At 38.0% G+C, this 26,298-nt stretch overlaps 1 protein-coding gene across 2 annotated transcripts; it reads left to right on the top strand.

Annotated features, from left to right (window-relative positions):
• Window positions 1-172: 172 nt before the first annotated feature.
• LOC116305894 (uncharacterized) lies at window positions 173-26,216 on the top strand. 2 transcript variants are annotated; one of them, XM_031715891.2, is made up of 20 exons: window positions 173-351; window positions 3,696-3,834; window positions 3,918-4,283; window positions 5,402-5,514; window positions 6,130-6,200; window positions 7,429-7,571; window positions 8,610-8,782; window positions 9,711-10,008; window positions 11,550-11,877; window positions 12,419-12,573; window positions 12,902-13,359; window positions 14,226-14,396; window positions 14,847-14,972; window positions 15,791-15,964; window positions 16,632-16,850; window positions 17,250-18,974; window positions 19,828-20,064; window positions 20,470-21,912; window positions 22,388-22,562; window positions 23,236-26,216. In XM_031715891.2, exons 2-20 carry the CDS (start codon window positions 3,729-3,731, stop codon window positions 24,621-24,623), a joined length of 7,869 nt encoding a protein of 2,622 aa, XP_031571751.2. In that variant the 5' UTR covers window positions 173-351; window positions 3,696-3,728; the 3' UTR covers window positions 24,624-26,216. The 2 variants fall into 2 exon arrangements, with proteins under 2 accessions (XP_031571751.2, XP_031571754.2); XM_031715894.2 differs by lacking the exon at window positions 3,918-4,283 and having other exon boundaries at window positions 174-351.
• The last annotated feature ends 82 nt before the right edge of the window (window positions 26,217-26,298 follow it).

Below are 26,298 nucleotides of genomic sequence, written 5' to 3'. Positions count from 1 at the left end.
CTTTTTCTATTTTTGTTTCTATGCATCGTTTGTTTTTTATATTTTGAATTGACTGGTATGCGCGATCAAGTTAATTATTGATACAGTTCTAAGCCGACTCACTATGTGAATAGGGCTATCGCCGGCTCTAGGCAACTAATAGAATAGATTCTGATAACATACTGGTGGAAAAGGCGAACGTTTTCATTGGCTATGCTGTAATTTCTCTATCAGACAATGGTTTCTTCATGATAATAACCATAGAATATCCTAAACGTATTCTAAAAGCCTCTGAGCGATTGTATCTAGTCTTTTTTAGGGCTCATACAGATCAAGATGGTTTAAAGACGGAAGCAATTTTTCCTGTAAAGTGTAAGTACTTAAGCTTTTTTCTTCTTTTATTTTGCACCAATAATTTGAATTAATATGAGCAAAGGTTCCAATTCTTTACTAACTTTATGTTACGCAAATCACCTGCAGTGGTGCAGAATTTCTCCAACTCCATTTCAAGATATATTCCCTTTATTCACCGAATGTCGAACGTTTTTTTTTTTTTTGTGAATAACTAAAATAGATAAGCATAGAATACCGATAAAAATTTTTTAGTTCAATCCTCCGTTTTAATTGCCCGACAATTTTTAAATCATACCGCTTAGAGTGCTCTAAGTTCCTAATCAATTTGAGGCTTTAATGGACCATTCTTGGTTATCTAACAAGAGTCAATCGTAGTCAAGAATGTTGATATTTTTTATTTTTATCGTAACGGGTCACTTTTTCGCTTTCTTCTTCGTTTACTGCTACTGAATGAACATAAATAGCTTATTTTCAAAAATAAATACTGGCAAAACGAGGACACTTGAGGCTTTCAGATAATCTCACTAGTATTTCGTGAAATAATGTTTAAATTTCGTATTAGTTTGTTTTTGTACGTTAATTTGATGGCAAGGCGCTAGAGTTTTTTTTAACAAGTCTCAGGTTTGAATTAACAGATCAGATTAGATTTCTTTAATCTTGGCGAAAAAGGCAACAGTTTCAATAGTTTCAAATTCTTTCTGAACTTTCTGAACTTTCAAGAAAGAAAGAAAGAAAAAAGGAAGAAAAAATGAGAGACTCCTTTATTTTCATACGGTAGTTGCATTCCATTCTCACTTCAAATGTAAAACTACAATAGGTATAATAGATTTATCGCTATGAGTATGGTAAAAAAGGCTTAACAACTAAAAACACTGCTACATCAAATTGTTAATTTTGCGTTGAGTCCTCATTAATGAAAGACTATTCCGAAGTTTAGCTCCACTGTTAAACGATGTGTGGAGCCATGGATGACGTCGTGGAGAAACGATCGTCTCTCTCCCCTGAGGTCCGGGGTTCGAATCCATGCGAGCTAATTTGTTTGGTTCTTTTTATCACGCCAAGGGTTTATTACAGACGGGTTTTCCTCCTTTCTCTCAAATCAACCCTTACTACTTCAAACTGGTCATAGCTGTGCTCTGGGGTCATACTTGGACTGTATAGTGGCTGGCAGAGGCACCTTCACATGCTTTCAGTTCGACACCGTTGAGCTGCGCAATGCTGTACTTGCGATGATGATTAGCGATAACAAGTGTATTTAAACAACTTACACTGTTTTATTAGAAGAGAGAGAGAGAGGAAAGAAAACGGCAAAATAAGTGAGTGAATAAGGAAATCTTTAAACTCGCGGCTTATAGTGAACAAACAATCGGTTATCTGTTGATGGGCCGTTACATCATAATACATCATAAATTCACATTTTCCCCCATCAGCTTCCATAATTTTCTTTTTAAAATTTTCTCTTTGTCAGATACGCAATTCAGCGAACTTTCTTTACAGCGCAACTACACCAACCAAGGCCACCCAGACAAGTTTTCATACAAATTCACCATTCATCTGTTATTTGTGAATTGGATTTAAAATTTGTTCGGTCGGCCTTGGAGTTAATATAGTCGAACTGTAAGATACCAAAATCTAATTATTTTTATCTATTTTTGATCAAAAGAAATTACTCTAAAAACAACAGACACGGGAAGGCTTTATTAAGTAACTCCTATGACAAGTTTGACCATTCACTGACAAATAATGAAAATTAAAAATTAAGTTTCAGTGGACAAGACTTCCTTATCAACTCAAAAAAATATATATTCTACTGGGTTGCCGTTGCTATAGACCTGCCAAGGGCATTTGATATTTTTCTCTTATTCTCTCCGTTTCATTATACACGCCGAACGCATAATTTATCACTGTTGCTATAGACCAGCACACTGGGAAACCCATTCATGAATTAAATGGGAAATTATCTGACTATTGTTTTAATAATTTTCACAAATTGTGAACCGTTTGACATAAAGATGTTGTTTTCAGTGATTGTGTTTCTCGATACTTCGATTACAGGCACTTTTACGTACGGGGGCTTTATCTTTGCATACTCCGTCTTGTCTTGAATGATTTTCATATTGGATAATATTGAGCTCACTGCATTGATCGGATTTTTGAAAGATTACAGTGGCTTCTAATTCACTGTTACTATTAACCTAAAATGCTATTGAAACTTTGTTTATCAATCCAGATGAAACTTAATGACACTTGTCTTCATACAATGACAAAACGGCCATGAAAGTTTAAATAGATGTTATTACACTGCTAGTTGTATTACAGCCGGATAATTGCGCGAGAGAAAAATATACCTCATGGTATTTGAAACAACAAGAAAAGCGCTAAAACTACAATATAAGGAACTCAAAAACAAAAACTGTGGTTTCCTATAAGAAAATATCAGTAACAAAGAGAAAAAAGTCTTTAAAACTTTCAGTGTTTCAAATTACAAGGTACCGATAATATCGTGCTTCGTAGGCGGGAGCAACTAATATGTTACCATGAGAAACACGCCTGCAAATGCGGCCAATAGCGACAAACATGAACTAAAAATAATCGAAAATGCTTGACAATTGATTTGCCGTTCGTTCTCGATGACACACAATATTTAGAGAGAAAAAAACGAAAGAAAAAAGAAAAACACCTTTATTGGACATTTTAATTGTTCTTAATTAGTCTTTTTTCTTTCTTTTTCTTTTGAAAACAGTTGGCCAAAAGAGACAGATAATTTATTTGGCTTCAACATTCAACATTATGCAATTCTTAGTGATTGTACGACGTTCTCATACAATTCATAATTAATAAGTACTCGCAGTAATGTTTCGAAAGTTGTTGTAATCACAAATTGTATGAGTGCATGGTGCGATTTCCTTTAAGTAAATTGAAGGGGGAGAAATTCTGTTAGAGGGAACTTTTTAAGACAAAATGTATACTTCAATTTTTTTTAAATGTTCGTTGTGATATATGCAGGGGTGGATCTAAAAATTTCTAAGTATCATCCTCATCAAGCCACCCCTCTTTTTCTCGCATTCCTAGTAGTAAAAACTTTGTAAATAACTTTGTACTTTGTACTTTTTTAAAAACTTTGTACATAACTTATTTGGAACTAAGTTGATGTGCAACTATGTGCAAAACGCCAAATAAATATGTCTGTCTATGGCTTACCGAGCTTTTAACAATAATAAAAAGAAAAAGCTTATGGAGTTACCTTCATATTAAGGTCATAAGGTTTTCCTTGTTATTATTGTAAGCTTGTGTGAAAGTAGAAAAAACTTTCCAGTCTCCTTAACAGGACTGTTTACTAAGTAAGACTTAATTTCTTGCAGGTTTTTTGCTGGTAATAGGTGCCTCTTGATACAATGCACCAGTTTTCAATCTTTTTATTGCTAATTGCTGGTCAGGCAGGGCTGTGCCTCTCAAGCAGTGCTAACTGGAACTGCTCTGAGTATTATAACAACAGGACAGGTAACTTCGGTTTTACAATTTTTTTATGGGAACCATCATGGCGTTTACCATAAATATAACCTTTGAGTGTCCCTTTTTTGTAGTGACAACCTCTCGACTATCTTATTGCTACACATTAATCAGTGGAGCAACCACCATTTCCCTTGAAGGTCAAGATCCGCTCTTAATGAACCCTCTATCTTCGAGAACGACTTCTGAGAAAGTACTATTCTGTGCCAAGGCGGCACAAGGAAGAGGGTTTCGGTCCTTTTCCTTAAAAGATGGTGGGAACTGTAAAGTGGGCGGCACTTATAGCTATTTTAGTTGTAGTTATAACACATTTTCTGGCAGCTGCAGCAATCCAACCTATCCTTGTATAAGATATTTAACAACATCGTGCCAATGTGGCACCAGCAGTGGATTAGGAAAGTCGAACTACTACAACCGTTATCATGTCTCCACCAGTTACGGTAATAATAATAATAATAATAATGATAATAATAATAATAGTAATAGTAATAATAATAGTAATGAAATTAATAATAATAATAATAATAGTAATAATAATAATAATAATAATGATAATGTGAATATGTTTCTTTGGGCTAAAAGTTTATAAACGAAAAGAATAACTAGAAGTTTCTTAAGTAGATATCTCGGACGATATCCATCGTCCATCATCAGTTTAATAATAATAATAATAATACTAATAATAATAATGATAATGGCTTTATTAACATTTCCACGTAGTGGCTCTTCTATGTTAATATAATATAAAATAAATAAAATCATCCATCCATCCATCCAACCCACTAATGAAAAAAACTGGTCATAACAATCTTCATCATCATCATCATTATCATCATTTACCGATGTATATAACAGTTATCATCATCATCATCATCATCAACACATTATTATTAGTAGTAGTAAGTAGTTTTTGAAGTAAAATGTTTTATATTTTTTTGACCTTTTTCCTTCTTACTTCTTTTGACTCAAATTTGTATAGGAAATCGCACGATCTCGAGTACAATTTGGAAATTAATAGACACGAGTAATGTTTTGAAAGTTATTTAATTGCACTCGCCTAAAGGATCGTGCAATTACAAGAACTTTCAAAACATTACGAGTGTCTATTAATTTTAAATTGTACGAGAAGGTCGTGCGATTTTTTGTTTATAGTTTACTCAACAAAATTTCAGTAAAAAATGCGAAGCGACGCCGTTCATCTTTGTCTATTTGGCGGCCGATTTTCAGTCCATCGCGCAACTGAAATGCATAAAAAAGAGTAGTTCTTATTAGTTTTTACGGCTTTTTTTTTTTTTCTTTTCTTTTTTTTTGCCGCTGTTGACATTGTTTTGGCCGTGTTTCCATGGCGACTTAATTCGGTACTCCTACGGAGTACAATTAACGCTGTCGACCAATCACAGTCGAGTAATTTTGTTGAGTGTACTATAAAGATGTCGATTGAAAGTTTTACTCGCATGCTAAAGCATTCGGCTAAGAACGCGCCAGCTTTACCAAATGTGTGAATATATAGTTAACTGTATTCTTGAACTAATCGAAAGTTTTTTCTCATCTTCACTAGGTTCTTATCTAGGCATGTGGTTGGAAGTTGAGGATGTGTTTAATAACACAGTAGAGATGTTTAACGCAACGTCTCCAAAATACATTGATCTGTACAAGACCTACAAGTCAGCGGTCAGTCTTTTTATTTTAGTAAAGAAAAACAAAAACGATCTAGTTTCACAAATCCTTTTATTACATTAAGGGAGTCAGAAATTACCATTTAGAAGTACCATTAGTATCATTTAACCCTGACCTTATTTCTCTTTTCTCTCTTCTGTGCTTTCTAATCTCTCCCATTTTTATATTTTTCCTTCCCATATGTTTCAAAATTCTTTCTCAATAAAACAGTGAAAAAACAGTATTTTTTCAAGGTTTGCTTTGCGAGGTTTTTATTTAATGGGGTTAGGGAGAATAAACGATCGAAAATGAGTAAACCCACTTATTGCGAGCGTAAATTCCCTTAAGTTCTTCTCCCTTTCGGTAATGCAGTGGCGAACCAGGGATGGTTCCATGGTTCCCACCTTTGTGAGATTTTGTGAAGTCTTTATGCTCACTGACAGTAAAATGATTTGGAACCAACTTTTGTAAGAGTCTGTGAAGTTAATTGTGGTTTTACGCTCACTGATAGTAGAATGAAGTGGAAACCGCCTTTGTGGGGGTTCACTTTGCATTTCTATCGATATTAATTGAATTCGATCGCATAACTTTTAGGACAGGTTTTGAAATAACTTTTTTGACTTTTTAAAGATTAAAGCATATGTTAATGACTCAAAAATATGTGGAGTTAATCTTAATAACATTGGTCCCGCATTCATCAGGTAAGGATTAAAAATGGGCGTAGAAGGCACAAATGTAATAACTGCACCCAAAGTGTAATAAAAGTCCCAATAGTCTCCTTCACAGTTCCCTGCGCCATTTTGAAAGGTAGCCGTGCCTTTGCATCGAAGCGAGACGAACAGTGAGCTTGCAATGATAGAGACATGTGAATAATTGTCCAAGGTGTTAAAAAGTCTCTTCGATGCAAAAGCACGGCTACCTTTCAAAATGGCGCAGGGAACTGTGAAGGGGACTATTGTAATACGCTTTGCACCCAAAAATGATATACCATATATATATATATATACCATCGCCATGTCATTGTCAGCACCATTGTCATTGCTATTACCTTTATCATCGCCATCGCTATGTTATTATCAGCATTATTGTAATTGCTAATACCATTACCATCGCCATGTTATTGTCAGCACCATTGATAAACTCCCAGACATACAGACGTCTGTAAATTTGTCAATTTTCAACTAAAGTTTTCTTGGCCGATATAACACCTTACCATTACCATTGGCCTTGTCCTTGTCATTGACATTATTAACAATTGTCTTCGCCATCCTCATCCCCAAGTCATTACCATTAGCCTTGTCATAGTTCATTTAGGCCCCGTCCAAACGTATCCGGAAATTTTTGTATCCGCAAATTGTTTTTGCGGATAAGGGTTGCGTCCACACGTGTCCGGAAATTTTTGTATCCGTATCCGGAAATTTTCGAAAACGGTCTCCAGAGTGGAAATTTTCGAATACGCTCCGAATACGGATACGTGTGGACGGTCGTATCCGCAAATTTTCGAATACGATGACGTAAACACGATTTTGCGCATGCTCAATAAGAAAAACTATCCGTCAAAGGGACTAGGCACTAGCGTGCATCAGGGCGGATCAAGAAATTTCCGGATACGTGTGGATAGTGAAAACGATTCGAATACGCTGCGTGTGGACGCGATTATTTTCGTACCCGCAAAAAAAATTTGCGGAGGCAAAAATTTCCAGGTAAGTGTGGACGGGGCCTTAAAGTCAGTACATTCGTTACGGAAATCCGAGAACAAAGTCCGAACTTCTTGGTGACCGTAACACAATCCAACACAATTTATACCACGTGACGGCTAGCGCCGAAAAGGTGAATTGTCATCACCATCCACATCGGCATGTTATTGCCAGTACCCTTACCGTTTCTAATACCATCGCCATCAATTTATTATACTTTATTTCGTTACAGACCAAAGAACGGTCCAGGTCCAATTCTGTTGCATTTCCAACTTATGGTGTCCTTTTTCAATTTAACGATCGTGCGCGAAAAATTGGAACATTTTCCTTATCATACGTTGAACGTAACAGAGTTTAGCATTCGACAGATCAGTGGTAGGTGTTGATTGATAAATTATGTTATATACCACAAATGTAAATTTTCTCGCTTTCTGATTTGTCGAGAGACGGCACAATTTGCCGCGCGCGACTTGACGTATACGGCAAATGTTGGTACCATTTACACGAGCACAACTTGTCGCACGCGGCACGAAAAAAACGCGAGCATTTCATTCGTCATTACAGCAAAATTTTCTTGTAAAATGCCACCATACACAGTTGAGAAGTGCAGTAAATAATCATGTCTTCCTTGTTATTTGATGAGATCATTCAGAATTTTTGCACTTCGCGTTTAATTACCGGTAAAGACGTTTTCATGGAAATCCGCCATTTTGTTTTGAAATCAACTAGCTCCAGTCCCAATCTCGGTCAAAAACGTCATTTTTACGTCATTTTCCTACGGCATGTCGTAGGGTTTTAAGCCAAAGTTTAAAATGCTACGACAAGTCTTGAGGCCGCGTACGTCTGTCGTAGGACCATTTACACGACCCGATTTTGGGCTGATTTTGCCGTATACGTCAAGTCGCGCGTGGCAAATCGTACCATGTAAATAAATACTTGGACATTCCAAAAAATTACGTCTTCAAATAGCCAGCGCGCGTTTGAAACCGATCTGTATTTTTTGTAAAAAAAAAAAAGGATTTTCAATGATTTATTGTGGTATGTCCTTATTTAACACGATATGACGTCAACAGTACATAACTAATCTTCCTTCCTTCCTTCATTCCTTCCTTCCTTCCTTCCTTCCTTCCTTCCATCCTTCCTTCCTTTCTTTTTTTCTTCCTTTCTTTCTTTCTCTCTTTCATTCATTCATTTATTTACTCTTTCTTTCCTTCCTTCCTTCCTTCCTTCCTCAGGCCCGTAGCAGGGGTGAAATCATTGAGGGAGCTCGTTTTACCACGCCCCATATTTCTTTCAAGTATGTGCTCTCCTTCCTTCTTACCATCCTTCATTCCATTCGCGCGTCCGTCTGTTTGACCTTCCTTCGTGTCCCCTTTTCTTCCTTTTTTATCTACATCATTTATTTTCTTGCAGGTAATTGTAAAGAAGACCATAGGAGGTTATATCTAAATCTTAACGGAGGAACTTCCATTACATCACCTATTGTTCAAAAGAGGAGTGGTTTCCCCCTACGTTATAGCGTCTCTAGCAGCTGCGTTACGCCTCTTCGTACAAATGTTACCATAAAAATCGCTAGCATTTCGAAGGTAGGTTGGATAGCATATATTTCTTTGTACAGTCCATATTTTCTGACCGTAACTATAAGTGTGACACCTCTGTAACTGTCTGTGTAATCGTGATGGATGGATGGAGGGAGGGAGGTTGGAAGGGAGGGAGGTTGGGAGGGAGGGAGGGAGGGAGGGAGGGATGGAAGGATGGATGGATGGATGGAGTTGTACTGTACCCCAAAAGACAAAATTTACGATTTAACTTTTAATAATGACAATTAAAGATGGATTCTCCGAACTCTCGAATCCGATCGAACCATTGGGTAATTCAATGTGATTAAACGCATGACTGACTTTGTAAATGTAAGTGCTTATGGGACTGTAACGGTGATCGTGAAAGTAACGATATGACCGAGTGTGAATCTGACACTGCGTAACTATGTACACGTGACTAACTACCTTTGAGAATAAGTCGGTTACGAGCCTCGATTTCAACCAGCCTCAGCTAAGCTAGAAAATTGGAAACATATAAGTTGAGGGTGAACGTGAGACCGTGTGATTGTAATTTTGCTGATTGCATGGCCGCGACTGCGTGACTGCGTGACACCCGCAGAATTCAAACATAGCTGCGCAAACTAAATTTCAATTTATCTCGTCAAAACGAAATCTTTTTTCATCAGCAATAACACAATATGTTATCTGTAAAAGGTATTCGTTGTCTCTCAGATGTACTTTACTTTAATTTCGTTTTTCCTATGTAGTCATTACGCTTCGCGCGCTCTGCTTGGATCAAAACTATGCCTTCGAACTCAAAAACCGTGAAAAGACTGCATTGCTCACATGATCTGCGTGCAAAAAAACGGACAGACATAAAAATATGTTTCCTGCTGATTGGCTATTTCTCTATGGCTGAACAAATATGATATCATAAATGTAATTTGGATTTTTGTTATTTTTTTATACGTAGGACGGCTACATCTCAAACTTTACAACATTTTGCAGTACAGAGCTATTGAATCTAATCTCATTATCACATTTTTGCCAAATTCCCCCACTTTCGCTGAACGAGGGGTTGCATTATGTAATCGGTGAAGCAAGGACGCCACAAGATCCAAGCATGCATGGTTTTGATTACGTCTTCATGAACATTACAAAGGGGGAGTTATTTGCTCACATAACCGAGGCTACTGGCTGTGTACATGTTCTGGGCATCCTATCCTACCTCAATGCAAGTGGTTCCTACGATAAAAATGCCTTTGCAACAGGTAAGAAAACTACTGTGGTTAGTGCGAAACAAGCAGACTTGATACTATGTCATTTTAATAGAACAGATCGCCTCTAAAACTCTGGCTTGCCGTGTTAGTCCAAGTTTTAAAGCTACAAGTGAATAAGAAGAAAACCTTCACGATATAAAACATATAAAAAATGAAACTGTACTCAACACATTTAAGCTACCGTATCCGTGTCCAAGCATGTCATATATAACATCGAAAATGCTTCAGATTTCTTGATACAGTCACAGAGTGTAACCATGACCACGTTAAAGCATATGGATGGTGGCCACAATAGAGGCGTTGTACCATCATGTTCCCACGCCCATAATACAGCTAGGACTGCCTCTTGGGAATTAAATTCTTACTTATGTAAAACAATTATATTGTTCCTGCCATCTAACATGGCTGCTGTCACGTGATGGTGCAAAACCTCTATTCGCCAGGAAGCCGTTTCCAAGTGTCCCACTCACACGCAATCTGATCTTTTGCACTGAGAAACCTTCAGAAATCTTCCCACCACCTTTCCTCGGCATATTAAAATTTTCCTCGGCATCTTAAAATTTTGCAAAATGCTCCAAAATGACAAAGTGACAAGAAATGCTTGTAACATTGCATGCAGAGCTGAGTTAGGAAGGTTTCCGCTAAAATGCAAAGCATGCAGTAGAAGCTTTACATTCTAAAAAAAATTATAAAGTCGGAACTACACCCAAAAAAGCTTTCAGCTTAAGTCTACCAAGATATTAAAAATGAAACTAAAAAAGCCTTTTGGAGCATAAGAATTAAAACTACTTTAGAACAACTCGGATTGGGGATAATTTGGATGAAACAAAATGAACTTTCTTCAAGATGGTATCGGAATATGGAAAAATAATAACCCAAAGAATATATGACATTGAGAGGCAAATTTTATGGAGTAACCTCCACAATGATGAAAGGAAAGACGACAGACATAAAAATAAACTGCGTCAGTTCAAAACGGATTGTAACTTTGAAGAATATGAGTCAAGTCACCAATATTAAGCACAGAGTGGCGCTTACAAACTTAAGAATAAGCAACCATAAGCTTGAAGTAGAAACGGGGAGGTATAAGAGGCCTTATCTAATTTACGATGAAAGGATTTGCCCAGTGTGTAAGTCGGGAGTAGAAAGCCAAAAAAACTTTCTAGTTTGGTGTCCACTATATGACTCTCACAGAAACGATTTAAGAGAGTTCATAGAAAAAAACACCAGCATTAATATCAACAATATGAGCGTTGGCAGTCGTTTTCTGTTCTTAATCAATTCAAAATCAGCGTCTCTACAAAAAGCTATATCAGCATACATTCATCAATGTATGCTGATACATGAAAACCAAATAAGAAAAATACCTAATACATAGTATATATATATATACCTATAATATATTTTGAACCAAACACCCATGTACTCTTAAGTATAAGGTGCAAAATAAATAAATTGTATATTGTATTGTATTAAATGAACTTTCCCTAAAGCACGATTGCGAATTTTGATTGGCTCTTACTCTCTTTCAGATCTAGAAGCAATCCGGTATCCGAATGATCTCCGATATACATGGGTTTGTTATAAGACTGGTGATTCAATGACCGCTACCACCCCAACGAAAGCACGAAGTCTTCCCTTCGTTGAAAGCGGTGTCCCAATATTAGGAAGATCTGGGGGCTGTTTTGGATATGGGCCAGGTCGATTGAGAGTGACAACCAGAGCCACGTACTTTGAAAGCAGTCATTTAACTGTTGGTGAATACGTGTATTTTAGGGTGTTCATTGAGAAAGGTGAACGTTTCGCCTATGTCACTAAAAGCTGTTTGATTACCCCTGCACCGGAAAAGTTTGGTGTTCGGTAGGTAAATCTAATGCGGTAACCACTAGTGTAACAGATATTAGTGTATAACATATCTGACGATTGAGAATAAGTGAAGACAGGAAGTGCTCTGAAAAAGTACTAGGGAAAATAGATATGGGTATAGATAGTCCTCAGGTCTAATGGATAGTATAGATATGGATATACGTAGTCTTAACTTCAGGTCTAATGGATAGTAGATAGATATGGGTATAGATAGTCCTCAGGTAGATAGATTTTGTTATGAGTAACAGCATATTGACAGAAAGAAGTACCTACAGTAAGTGTAAGGAAGACAGGAAATTGGAAAAGACAGCTTGTTGACATCGAATATTGATTGTTGCTTCATTTGCTATTTTTCCTTTTAATGAAAATAGCTGTTAAAAAGTGAAGAATAAATATATATATTAAGGAATATAAAACGCGCGCGTATGTCTTTGCGTGTCTCTGTCCGATATAAACACGGTAGCCAGCCAATTAGCGCGCGCGTTACATCTCAAATATTCTATAAATATTTGCAATCATATATATTTTATTTCAGATGCAAGTTTAACTGTGGCCCTCTGATGAAGACAACGGCAAGAATAGGACTAGAACCAGTTTGTGAAGATCCCGCAGGATGTAGTATTAAATTGGTACATTCCTGGAAGTTCTTCGTGGACACTGAGAGAGAGATAGACAATGGAGACGGAACATGTAAGTGGTTACACTTCATATAATCATAATCATAATAATGTCTTATTTGTAAGAGAAGGTTAATTTATTTTGGCAGCTTACGCTGATGTGGGCCTGCTTTCATTCGCACTCACCACCACTACATTTAATTACTATTTTATGCACATGTTGATTTTTACAGAGGCAGGAAAACTGGAGAACCCGTAGCCTGCGACCCTATGAGGCAGCTCCCTAAAAATCCCTCCTCCCCAGTCTCCTTCCCTTCCTCCTTCCCTCCCCCCATCCTAACTTAGAAAAACCGCCTAACTCCCCTTAGAAACCAAACGTTTGTAATGGCTTGTTTTTGCAGCTGAACGTGTCTGGCAACCATATTACGCCATGAAAACTTTAACTGAAACCACCAACATTTACATAGTTGTGGACAAGCTGAGTTTTGAACAAAACAAAACTTACAGAGCACAGCATATCGTGAAGAACGACAAAGGTGGCATTCGAGTAACGAATTACAATTTCACAACCAACACTTTCCCGCACTCCGGTACCTGCGAGGCCGATAAAACCACACTACAAGCGGGAATAGACACTGTGAATATCACCTGTAGAGACTGGGTTGATGAGCAGCCTTACTTGAGTTATGAAGCCTGGATCGTACCGCATAATACTGAGCCTAGATTAGTATACTTTGGCAATTCTACTTCATTCAAGCTGAGGTTGCCATTAGGGGATAGTGCGAATAATTTCACACTGCAGATGGAAATCAAGATCTTTGACATTTATGAAAGCACTAGCTTTTTTATGAACTTCACAGTAAGTATACTAGTTTTCACACCAAATGTTCTTATACCAGGCTGCGAGACCCTTATTGGTCAGTTTGATCGTTTTTCTTTATTTTCGTCATTGGGTTTTGAAATGCGTCTTTCAGACAGTTTGTTAGCCATTCCGATTTTGAGTGAAAGGCTGGATCTATTTGGAATTACAGTGCATTGCGTGACGGTTTTAGTGGACACGATAGACCACGTGACGTCATCTTGAAATATGTACTTTAAAACTGTCTCACGATGCACTGCAATGACAACTGTACCCACGTTTTTCCTAAGGGAATGGCTAATAGGTTAAGAGAGAATTCTTTTCGTATTCAAGCGGTGAGCGCCAAAAACTATTTTCTTGAAGAATGGTTGTTGTACAAGGCTAAAATCTTGTTATTCAGAAAGTTTAACTTGTTTGGAAGTGGAGATGACCGATGAAAGTGGAATCAAAGAGTTAACCCAAAGCAAAAATTTTATTCGAAAATGAGGTTTAGGCCTTCATTTGCTTATTTCCAATATATTTTCTATAAAAAAGCCTGACAAAGCAACTTTCTAACACAAATGCAACAAAATTTTTGTACAATTGAAAATACCGCTTCAAACAGGCATTTTATCATAGTACATCAGTTTCTAACTGCTCAAAAAAGCTTTTGAGTGTTAACCCAAAGCGAAAATAAGGATCAAAACTCATACGAAAGTCTAGTTTTTGGCGCTTTTTGCCATTATTGCTCATTATTGAAAAACAAAAAATCCTCTTACTTTCTCTTTTTTAGTCGTTTGGTATAGTCGGCGGACTGTTATTATTTTTTGTTAATTCATTTTTATGTTTCTTGGTCTGTATCTAATGAATAATATATTCTCTCGCAGGTTATTGAACCAATTGTAGACGACCCTGTCGGTGCGATGTTCAATTTGGTAGGACAAGAGGGTGATGATGAAGATGCAAATGAACAAGAAACGGCGCAGAAGAGTATCGCTACTCTCAGTTTACTTGGAAACAACTTCGCCTCGAATATTTCAGTAGAAAATAAAACGCTAGTAAGTAAAACATTCATTGAAATATTTAACAGATAAAACGAATGAAATACACAATGACGTTTTTCGTTCCCCTTTAATTAAAACTAGGCAAGTAGCTGGTAAGTTGTTGCTTAAAATGATCTTACTTTTTTGCTCATGGAGCGAGGGCGGTAAAGGTTATATTTATACGCGGGAGAGAGGAAACAATTGAATACAGGATCCTTTCTCTGCGCTCTCAATCGTGAGCTACGATAGCTCAAATGTAACTGAAAGGCGCACGGACGGACGGATGGACGGACGGATGGATGCATGAAGGGATGCATGGATAGACAATTAATTATCGGAAGGTGGACAAAGCTTGTTTATGTGTCCTGTGTCTTTCAAAACATGCTCGCATTTCCAAGCATTGTCTCCAAAATGTTCCAATATATATGCGTATCGTATATATTTACCATGCAATATTGTTTTCAGATAAGAAACTCAATTATCTCCAAGATGTCTAATTTTTCTGCAAACGACACTCAAAGTATCAGCCAAGTCACCGGGGTCCTGATCGATTCAACCTCGAAAACAGACGAGCTTTCCTCGGAAGGACAAGTAAGATGACGCTTTTGATAATATATAAGTACAAATTCCTAGTGTTATCATGTTTTGGAAATATTTTCGCTCACATTTTCGCTCGATTCTGCTTACAATAATGAAGCATCGCCAACTTGATAAAAAGTCCAGAAAAAGTGGTGGTACCCGTCCAGAATTTGCCCATTTGTTGGTAATTGAAAATATTTCTATAGATAATTCCGTCAATTGCCATCTTATCTTTAACAGTTCACGGAGCCCTTTTCGTCAATCGACAACAAATATCAAATACCATGTAGTAAATTTATTTCCTCAATTCTCGACTTTCGCATCCCCATAATCTTTTGCGTCTTTGGGGGGTAACCAGAGGGTAAAAATCCACTAATTTTGTTGAAGGCTGATCAGACAATGTTGAAAATACCTTGTTTGGTATCAGAAAAACAGAAAAAGATAGAAGCTTCAAGACGTTTAAGGTAAATTTTAAACATTTTTTCGTAAGTCAATACATTTTTTGTAAAACAAAACTCTTTGATGATCTGTACACGCAAAAATAACTTGGAATAAACTGATAATCAGTATTGTACAGATAAAAGCAGGTATAGTATAAATTCAATTAAGAAACCTTTCAATTTGGGACAGTTTTTTGATTGGTTACCCCCAAAAAAGCAAGGCATTATGGGGATGTGAAAGTCGAGAATGGGATGGCAAAACTTTCAAAACTGAAAGCCACAATATACCATGTACTTCCTTATAAGGCGTTTTTTATCAAACCAGGTTTTACAACTCAAAAATAATATAAACTGATAATGACTAAAAATTCCGAATAAATCGCGTTTCAGATGCAATCCATCCAAGCAGCCTTTGGTATGTCAGAATCACTTAAAAATGACAATTCAACTGACGACCCGGCGATATTCGAGCAAGTTGGAACCACTTTACTTCATTTGACTGGTAATGTACTTGATGGAGCAGCAACGAACAACACCAGCACTAAAGAATCAGGCGCTGCCAAGGTACGACTAGACCTGGGGGTATAATATTATCCCATTTTAGACCACGTCATTCCGTATCATTTCTTTGTTTAAAGGTTGCGCATGAGAAGATACATGAATATGGAAACTGTAGAAAAGCCTTTTATTTTCGTTCAAGGTTATGACAAATGGTCTGAAATGGGAAAAATTACGGTCATTGCCATGCCTTCTTTAGGAGTTTGTCTTTTCTTTGGTTTTGGTGTTTAGAGAGAGTAAAGGATTCTTTTTTATCCTTTCTTTCCCTTTCTTTCTACTTTCTTTAAAATTCTTCTCTCATCATTAATTTTTTATATTGCTTTTTTAATTAGTTACCCTTTTTTTCAATTTCAAATTTATTTCTCATAATTTTCTTTATTTTCCTGCACATTAACGATTTCTTGTATCACGACTATGATCTTACCCTTCATCCCTATGTGGGATTCAGTTTTTCCCTTGCGTTAGATATATTAAGCGAGCGGGATGTAAAAGATAACCATCGACAAAGTCATGGTTTTGAAGCCTTGCAACCACATATACTGAACATTGATAATGCGTTTCGAAGCTGAGTGAACTTAAAGCTACATCAAGTTTAAAAACAATTGGTCGTAGAGCAATGTAAAAAAAAGATGTCTCTTTTTTACTGACTGCGCCGTTTTGTTTTTATTGAAAGGCGTTGGGAGAAACTGCCCTAAATACAAGCAACACCATCTCCTCGATGCTGATTGGTAAAATGATGGGAGGAGAAAAAGCAAAAACTTTTCTTACTCCATCTCTCGGGCTAGAAATCTCCAAAACCGAATCAGATAAGCTACCTGAAACCTATACTGTTAATGGTGGAGGTGTTGATGTTCCTCCAGTCATGAAGTCACTGATTGGTAAAGCCACAGAGGTAAAAGTCAAGTGTAGTTAAGAATAACGAATGCTTCACTGATTGACTAACTCAGTGGTTAGCCCAAGCAGGCAGAGTGACTGACTGACTGACTGACTGGCTGACTGACTGACAAACTGACTGACTGACTGACTGACTGACTGATTGACTGACGGGCTGACTGTGACTGACGGACTGACGGAATGAGGGACTGACGGACTGTCGGACTGACGGACTGACGGACGGACTGACTGACTGACTGGCTGACTGACTGGCTGACTGGCTGACGGACGGACTGACACAATGAATAAACGATTGAAAAAAGGAAGAAAGGTATAGATGAATGTATGGATGGATGGATGAACGAATGCATGAATAAATTGATTATTTCTTAATCATGTGATATCCTTCCTTCTTTAGTGTACTTCAAATGAAATATGCCTGGCTGCTGATACTTTTGTCAGCACAAAGATGTTATTTTCGAACAGCAACCCCTACACTTGGGGTAACGGCAGCCTTGAGGTAAAGTCACCGGTGGTAAGCCTTGATTATCTCACGAACGGTGGTGATACAATACCTGTAGGAGGGCTAGACACTGACTTTAAACTCTCAATTCCAACAAAGCCAACTCCGAAACCAAATAAGACAAGCGAGTTTCCAGACTTCGTGACACCGAATACAGACTGCGCGATGCATAAATTCTACATCGCCAACAATGACACTGCTTTTGAGACGATCATAAATCCCGTGGAAGAAACGTTCGTGACTGTCTTCGTGCGCCACAACATGAGACCAACTGAAGAAAAATATGATTATGTTTTTCATCATCCAAATTTATCTTCGTGTGTTGAGCCTCCCGAGCGTGACAACTGCACTGGGGTCTTCGATTTTACAGAATGCATGGGTCTTAACCGAACTTCAGAGAAATTAAGCGACGAGAGGTGCGGAGACGTCACAATTCCTAATATCGGTCCCTTTTCCAACAACACAAACCTAACACTTGGCCAAGAAACATGCATAGATTATCACAATGCGGTAACATGCCCAGTTGTTGAATGCAATCTTAACAGTAGTGGAAATAGTAGTGGACAGAACATCAGTCAGATCGCTGCAATTAATGGAAACCACAGTAGTCTTTGTGGCAATCTGACTAATGGTAATCATACTTCCGACAACTCTACGAGCAATAACAAGACAGATGTTTGTCAGAAAGTGAAGGATTTTCTTTATTGCAAAAACGCAAGCATGGAGAAGTACGAAAAATGCAAAGGACTTTTAACAAAGAAGAAACTTATTTACGGAAAATACGACAATTGCTCTGAAAATATTTATCGCACATTCTTTGGCCTTGACATTTTTCGACAAGGGGGTTGGTACTATGCATCAATTTGTTATCCTGCCCGACAGAAACATGTACCAACGACTCCAAAACCTACGACCCCAAAGCCAACCACTCAAGTGCCAACCACTCGAGTGCCGACGACAGAAGCCGATGGTGATGGTGATGGTGGTGGGGGTGGGGGTAGCCGAAGACGTGGGAAAGGGGAAAGGGATCGGAAGAAAAGGTCTTTTAATAGAGATCAAACGAAATGGATGAAGGATGACATTCTGGATTCGTATGAAGGGAATGTAGTAGACGTTACAGAAGACACAACTGAACATGACGTTTTTAAAATTGATAGAGACATAGATTTCACTTTAAAACATTCATTGGATGGGCATTCGTATGATTCCATAAAAGCAATCGATGAGAAAACTAAGAATTATTTGCCTTTTAAAAACCAAGTGAGATCCAATGGGAAAGAAAAAGAATTGTCTACCTTCAGTGAAGAAAAAGATTATGATTACGATGCTTTTCTGGACAGCGAAGAAGAAGCATTTTACTCTAATGATGGTGGGGCCTTTGGGATGAATACAGAACCAAGAGTTTTGATTCGCTCTCGCCGCGAAACGACGCCGCGAAAATGTGCTGTTGTGGAAGAAAAGCCAGCCCCAACCACCCCTCCACCACCGACTGATTTTCCTCCAGTGAAGCCACAAGTATTCAACGCGAGCTCTTCTTTGAACTACTCGTTCGATACCAACCTTTTTACGTGTCTCTTCTGGAATGCAACAACAGAATCCTGGAGCACCAACGGATGTCAGGTAAGAAGGTACATCAAAGCCTGAGGCTTTGTCTTTTCTTTCTTTCTTTATGGTCTCCGCCTTAACTTAATTTGCCCAAACCTTTCAAGGAAGTAGCCCGAACGTAAACTCGAGTGTGTTGGGGGTATACATAGCTCCTCTATCTACGATCACCTCTCACAGAAATCGGATAGGGCGGTTTTTGACCCTATATTGGCCTCCTTAAAGTACTAGTAGGGCTATTTTTGGCACTACCGGTAGGGGCCATTTTTTTAGCTCTGATTTTGGGACTGTTTTAGCCCCTTATATGGATTTTTCCCCTGATTTGGCCTAGGTGAGGGTTCCAAAACACTACTAGTAGACCACTACCAAAATGACTTCTGTGGGGCCAAAATAGCATTGTTCTATTTAAAAAAATAAAAAATAGCACTACTTTGAATGAACCAAAATGGCTTTCTGGGGCGAAATTGGTCCTCTCAAATTTACTGTGCTCCCACCGTATCCTTGGAGACAAGAAATATATTTTTCCAAAAAAGAAAACATGGGATATTTAATGCTAAACTATCCGGGGGAAAAGGAACGGCAACTTAGATTTTCGTCCGTTGTTGTCATCTTAAGTCCAGCTCTGACAACTTACCTTATAATTTATGTTATTCTTTCTCAACTCTTAACTAGGCCGCAATTTTTCGTTTCGTCTCGCAAATCCAATGATACCGACGATATATAGTCGCACGGAATATAATACAAGCCGGACCGATTACTCGAAAATATATCTTCCATATAGATTAGAAGAACGAAGAGTTCATTTCATTGCAGTATATATACTCTCAAACGTGTTCCATTTATATATTTATTTATTTATTGTTTTCTCAAGCCCCACAGAAACTCAACGCCAACATTGCTCATATGCATGTGTAATCATCTGACCTCCTTTGGCGCCGACATGCTGGTTGCTCCAAACCCCATCGACTTTGATGAGGTCTTCGCAAACTTTGCAAACCTTGGTGAAACTGGCAACTTCTCCGTTATGTTCACCATCATTGGTCTTTTTCTACTCTATGCTCTTGCTGTAGTTTTGGCTCGAAGGGCAGACAAGCGAGATGTTCTTTTGGTAGGTACACAAACTGCTTTCTCACCTCTTATTTGAGTCCCCCTTAGCCAAGCTGTCCGATTTCGATAGATGTTGTGCACCTATCACTGTTAAACGTCAGGCTGTGAAAGGCGGGTTGAGGTGGCTGTTGTGAAGGGTTATATTTAAATTTCTCGACCATTGGAATTAATTGAATGACTAATTGCCATCCCTTTGTGGTGACTCGTTTTCAGATTTCGTGCTATAGATCTTTTAAAATGCCAATAGTGATAATTTTATACCCTGGAAATACCCAACCAGGTCGATGTTCTCAATATCAGGGTGGTCTCGCCTCAATGGCTGTCTTTAAAAAAGCTAAAAAAAGATTCAAGAAAATACAACAAAACTTTAAAGCAGAATTAACAACCTTAGTGTTCTTTTTTATAGGTTTCCAAAACAAGAGTCGGTTCCATAGATCCAAGATGTGGAGGCCAGAATTACGAGATTGCTGTTTCCACAGGAACTTTCAGAGGGTCAGGGACAACAGCTAATGTAGCCCTTACAATGATTGGCGAGAAAGGAACAAGTCAGACAATTCCACTTGTCGATGAAACTGGTAGTTCAGAAGAGCTTTTGTCACGTGGTAATGTGGCGTACCTAATGGTGAATACCCCTGAAGATATCGGAGATATTAACTACATTCGAATCTGGCACAATAACAAAGGGAACGATCCTGCTTGGTTTATGAGGCAAATTACTATTCGAGATGTGGTGTCAAATAAGAAATGGTTTTTCTTACATAACGATTGGTTTGCTGTTGACAGAGCAGACGGGAAAATCGATCGACGTATTTACTCCGCAAGTGAAAGCGAAAAGTCGAAGTTTAAGACACTCTTTTATTCCCATACAGCGAAAAGCTTCAGCGATAAGCACTTGTGGATCTCTGTAATTCTTCGGCCACCCTCAAATCCTTTCACTCGGGTGCAGCGAGTAACATGTTGCTTGTCATTGCTTCTCTGTGCAATGTTGGCCAATGCGATGTTCTACCAAAATGGAGGAGGATCTGAAGATACCTTGAAGGTTGGCCCATTTAAGCTGAGCCTGAAACAAATCATCATAGGAATCGAAAGCGGTCTTATCGTGGCTCCAGTTAATGTTCTCATCATAACTCTGTTTAGAAAAGCCCGACCAAAGACAAAAGCAGCAGCAGATCAGATGGATGACACCAAAGAAAAATATTCATCGCCAAAAGACCAACCGAACGATGGAAAAAAGCGGAATGATAAATCTAGCAAAAGCGACCCAGACAACACTAATAAGACAAGGAAAGAGAAAGTTAAGAAGAAAGGTTTTCCTCACTGGTGTATTTACATTGCATATTTCCTGTGCGCCATTAGTGTTCTCGTCTCAGCTACTTTTGTCCTTTTCTACAGCATGATGTGGGGCACAGAAAAGTCCAATGAATGGATTACCTCTGTCCTGCTTTCTCTCATTCAGGACATACTTTTAATTCAGCCGTTGAAAGTCGTTATCTTGGCAATGATACTTTCGGCCATTTTCCGAAAACCACCAGAAGAGGACCCAGAAGAAGAATTGGATACCCAACAACAGAAATCAGAGCAGCAAACTCCAAAAGATTTTGGCACCAGTAGTGATATATTCAAATTTCATGATATTAATCCAGAGCAATACGAGCCATTAGATTCTGAGAAGGTTGAAGACGCACAGGATTATCAGAATAAGAGGAATACACTACGATCAACAATAAAAGAAATCGTATGGCACTTAGTGTTTATTTTGCTGGTGTCAGTGGCTGTGTTTGGCTCGCAGTCTTCTCATCGTTATAAACTACATGATCATTTGGATAAAGTCTTTTCCAAAACAGAACAGGTATTTTATATTTTCTTGCAGAGTTATCTTTCCACAAGAGGATGTCATGTTGAAGGTTGCAGCAAGCTCAAATGTCTGTACATTGAGAAAAATGCATCTCTGTATGATCAGTTCTTCGCATAAGACCAAAACTGGACCAAATCCATTCAGACGTAATGTTTTCCTGTTTAGACACGTGTCATTTCCAAGAGTATCATTTCTTCGTTTAACGGTTGCCCATGAGAAGACACATGAATATGGTTTCAACTCAAAAAAATAAACTTATTTTCAACAGAATAACACGTGGTCTGAAATGGGGAAAACATTACACCCAAGGAGAATTGGTCCATTGCGCTTTCTGCACGAGAGAGAAATAAGAAGCGTGCACGGCAGCAGAAATGACCTTCCGCTTATTTGTTTCTCCATTGCTATTCCAGTTTTTCCTCAACGCCCATCGACACAAATTTAACCTTGGATGCGTCTTCTGTACTTTCAGGTAACAACTGCAGATACATTCTGGTCGTGGTGTGAAACAGTTCTTATTCCAGGACTTTACGACAACGACTGGTATAACGATCGAAATTTCACCGACGAGAGAGGAGGATTTATTTCAAACAAGAAAGGTCTTCTAATTAGCATGCCGAGAATGCGACAAGTACGAGTGAAAGCAGGTAAGGCAGATTGAAAATTACAAGGTAAAATCTAAACTTCCAATAGGTGGTTTCGTTATCATTTTAGCTTGAAAATTATAAGATCTCTCGATGCCGTCGAATTAGTCAAATACTGCTGTGTTCCTTTATCACATACTCATTTATACAGGGCTAGCCTCATTTCAAATATTCACGATTACCAACCGGTAAGGTAAAGAATGCACATTTTCGACAACACAAACACATTCCACGGACCTTCACTGAAATGCTTGACATGGAAAGTAATTCCATATAGAATTCGAAACTGGAGTATTCAAACCGCAGTTTTTTTAATTCGGTAAGGTAACCAATTTTGCCAAATGCCAGTGCCTCATTTTTTTTGGTTTTCTATAAGGAAAAACTTTGAAGGGATGATTATAATTATGGTGCTCTTTGCAAATAGCTCATCGAATCGTATACTGAGACATTGTTTAGTTCGTGCCAAATAATCCTTCTTTGAACGAAAAGCTTCCATGTATGTAGCACCTACTGAATCCGTAATTCTTCAATAGCTTAATATGATTTTCACCTTTCATGATGCATTGGTCGTTTACTTTCTGGTATATATTTTAAATTCAAAACTGAGTTGGTTGCCTTGAAAATTTCACTAAAGTCTTTAGATCTGATAACGAACTGCATCCATATTTTTCAACAGAGGAATGTACTGCAACCAGAGATTATCCAAAACTCCATGAGATGTTCCCAAAGTGTTATTCAGATTATTCAATGTCGAAAGCAGACGAATCGTCGCCTTTAACCTCTTCCAATCCACAGGCGTCTACACTAAATGATAGTATACTAAGTGGGGAAATCGGCTTTGAGAGAATGTGCTTGCAGCCCTTCATGGTCCAGTCCGCAGACAAACTGGGTACTCTTCCTCTAGTAACTGATGACGCAACATACTCCGGTAGCGGAATGGTAGCAGATTTAGGCTACGATAATTCAACTGCTAGTGAAGTGATTGTCAATCTCAAAGCAGATCAATGGATTACAAGGCAAACCAGGGGGGTATTTGTTGAATTTGTCATATTTGAGCCGACGTCTAAACTTTATGCCTTCGCTCGGTTTATATTTGAACAGAAATCAATCGGTTCATTTTTTTCATCAAAGTCTATTGAGCCTTATGCATTGTATGGCACGGGCAGTTCGGCTTTGGACTCTGTCATTCTCGCCATTCAATTTATTTTAATCATTTTCATCTTAGTATGTTTGGTTAAAGAAATCATCAAAATGGTCAAGCTGAAAATTCCTTACTTCAAAGACGCCTGGAACATACATCAACTATTAATGCTTGGATTTACAATTGGTTTGGTGGTTCTCACCTTGGTAAGGGATGTTTACGTAGCAAATCTTATTAAGACCATCCAGGACAACCCCTACGCGAGGATGAGCTTCGATTATGTCAAATATGGAACAGACGTCTGGAAGACTATGGCCTCTTTGGTTGTTTTCCTAGCAACGCTAAAACTACTCAAGCTCCTCAACTTCAATAAGAAGATTCTTACTTTTGTTCAAGTGTTGAAACTTTCGCGACCGTTTCTGACTTCATATGCATTTTTCTTTTTCGTCGCGTTTTCTGCCTTTGCGCAGTGCGGGAACTTGATATTTGGCCAACAACTCCTAATGTATTCTAACGTTATGAGGTCTTTCGTCAATGTTTTCCAGATGGCTTTGGGCAAAGGTTTGTTCTTTCATGACCTCAAGGATATAACAGCGACACTGGGACCATTGTTCATCCTTTGCTACTTTTTCGTCACGACCATTCTCTTGGTGAACTTCTTCGTCTCCATTCTTAACGATTCGTACGCCGACGGCTCGAAGAAAATAGAAGACGACACTAACGAAGAAGCAATTATGGCCGCGTTCATGTCTGCCTATCTCAAGTCCTCCTTGAAAGATATTTCAAGAGACCTTAAACAGATGCGATCAAAGCCGGGAAGAGGCAGAGGGAGAAGATTAAAGGGTCAGAAGGAAATGGCAAAAACAAGAGAGGAAAAGAGATTGAAGCAGCTGGAAAACGAAGTGTCTTATTTTCTTTATTGAATGGATTCTTCCATAAAATTGCACCTTGCAAGGCACTCTTAATTTAGAGTCATTTCGCATTAACATGTAAAACAAGATTATACACGAATCGTTAAAGTCAACTTATTAGAGATATTTACACTTGGGGACCTTTGAGGTGTTTCTTATCTATTACCGCAGGGCATGTTAATCACAATTTGTGCAACGCCAAAATTTCTTACTGTCGTTGTTTTAGGTAGATTTCGAGCTATTAATATTTCTGGTCTATGAACTGCTGAAACTGGAGCCAATGTTTATTTAGCCAATGTGCCAGATTCCATTGATTTAATTATGGCATAATAAAGACGTGCCATTTTTAGATATTGATCTGTCCAAAATAATGATTACAATAAGCAAAAACCAACTTCCAAATTCTAATCCAATCTATCGGTTGCCTTGTATTTGGGTCCTAGACCTGTAAGGTTTTTTCCACCTCAGAGTGCTAAAGTTGAACAAATAAACAAGCAGGAATTTTTTCTCCATCGGCATGAAATCCTAATAAAAGTATATTATTCTTAGCGAAAACGAAGGAAAAAATCGTAGAACAAAAGAAGAGGAAGTAGTTGCATTTATTTCTATATCACTTGCTTTCTTTACTTCAGTCATCTCTGAGAATTCTTCATAGGGAAAACGAAGAAAATTTGCAGAAGAAAAGGAGATGAATCCCCGAGCTACTTGCACTTCTTTCTATATCACTCGCTTTCTTTTCTCTGAGGGAGAAGTAATAATTTACGATAAGGATGAGAATCACTTGCTAAATGTAGGCAGAAAGCAAAGATGCATGTAAGCGATATAAAGAAAAAATATAACAAAAGATGACATCCATCATGCTTTAGTACTGGTCTGTATTAATTCACTCACCGATCACACTGAGATTTTCAGTTATACACCATTATACATTTTTCTTGCGAGCTGCACGTTTATAAATCACAGACAGTCAATTACAACATAAGTATCCAAGTAGGCGTCGCAGTTTCACGGGTCAACTATTTAAGCCCCCGTGCTCCTTTAAAATTATTATTGAGATGGACTGTATCATTGAGATAGACTGATAGATTGTATACCGCTCTACAAAAAAAGTAGTGGACTATTGGAAACCGTGCGTTCTAATTGGCTAAGGTACTATTGGTCTAATACTCATACACCACGTTTGAACAAAAATCCTATGCATCTGTCAGTTAAGAAATGATAAAGAGTCTATCGAAATCTGTTTTTTTTTTTTTATCCTTTCCTATTAAGACTAGTTTGTTTATACTAACTGATCCTCATTAGCTCCTCGCTCCCCGTAAGCGATTAACCCGAAGCCCACTTCCGAGATATGCTTCGCTTGTCACGCACAAGGGTTTCAATGTGAGGATTCGTGCATCATAATGCTCAGTAATTCGTGACAGAAGAAAAGAATAGATTTAATTTAGCACGTAGCCTCGTACTGAAAACTTTGTGCGTGACAAGCGAAGCATATTTCGAGAGTGGGTTATTAAACTGATATTTGTATAATATTTAGTAATTATCATCCAACATTATTACGCATATGTACCATATCAAAAACAATAAAGCAATGCAACATTAACGACAGCTGGTATAGATAAGTTTGCGAGTTTATGTGAAATCATTTTGCGCGTCTTTTTTAGTTTAATGCCACTGTGCTGAGTATAAT

Source organism: Actinia tenebrosa, unplaced genomic scaffold, assembly GCF_029948245.1.
Source record: "Actinia tenebrosa isolate PJP-AT-01 unplaced genomic scaffold, QUT_ActTen_1.0 PGA_scaffold7__59_contigs__length_16204524, whole genome shotgun sequence".
In the NCBI taxonomy this organism is placed as follows: domain Eukaryota; kingdom Metazoa; phylum Cnidaria; class Anthozoa; order Actiniaria; family Actiniidae; genus Actinia; species Actinia tenebrosa.
This window is presented reverse-complemented; position numbering and strand designations above follow the sequence as displayed.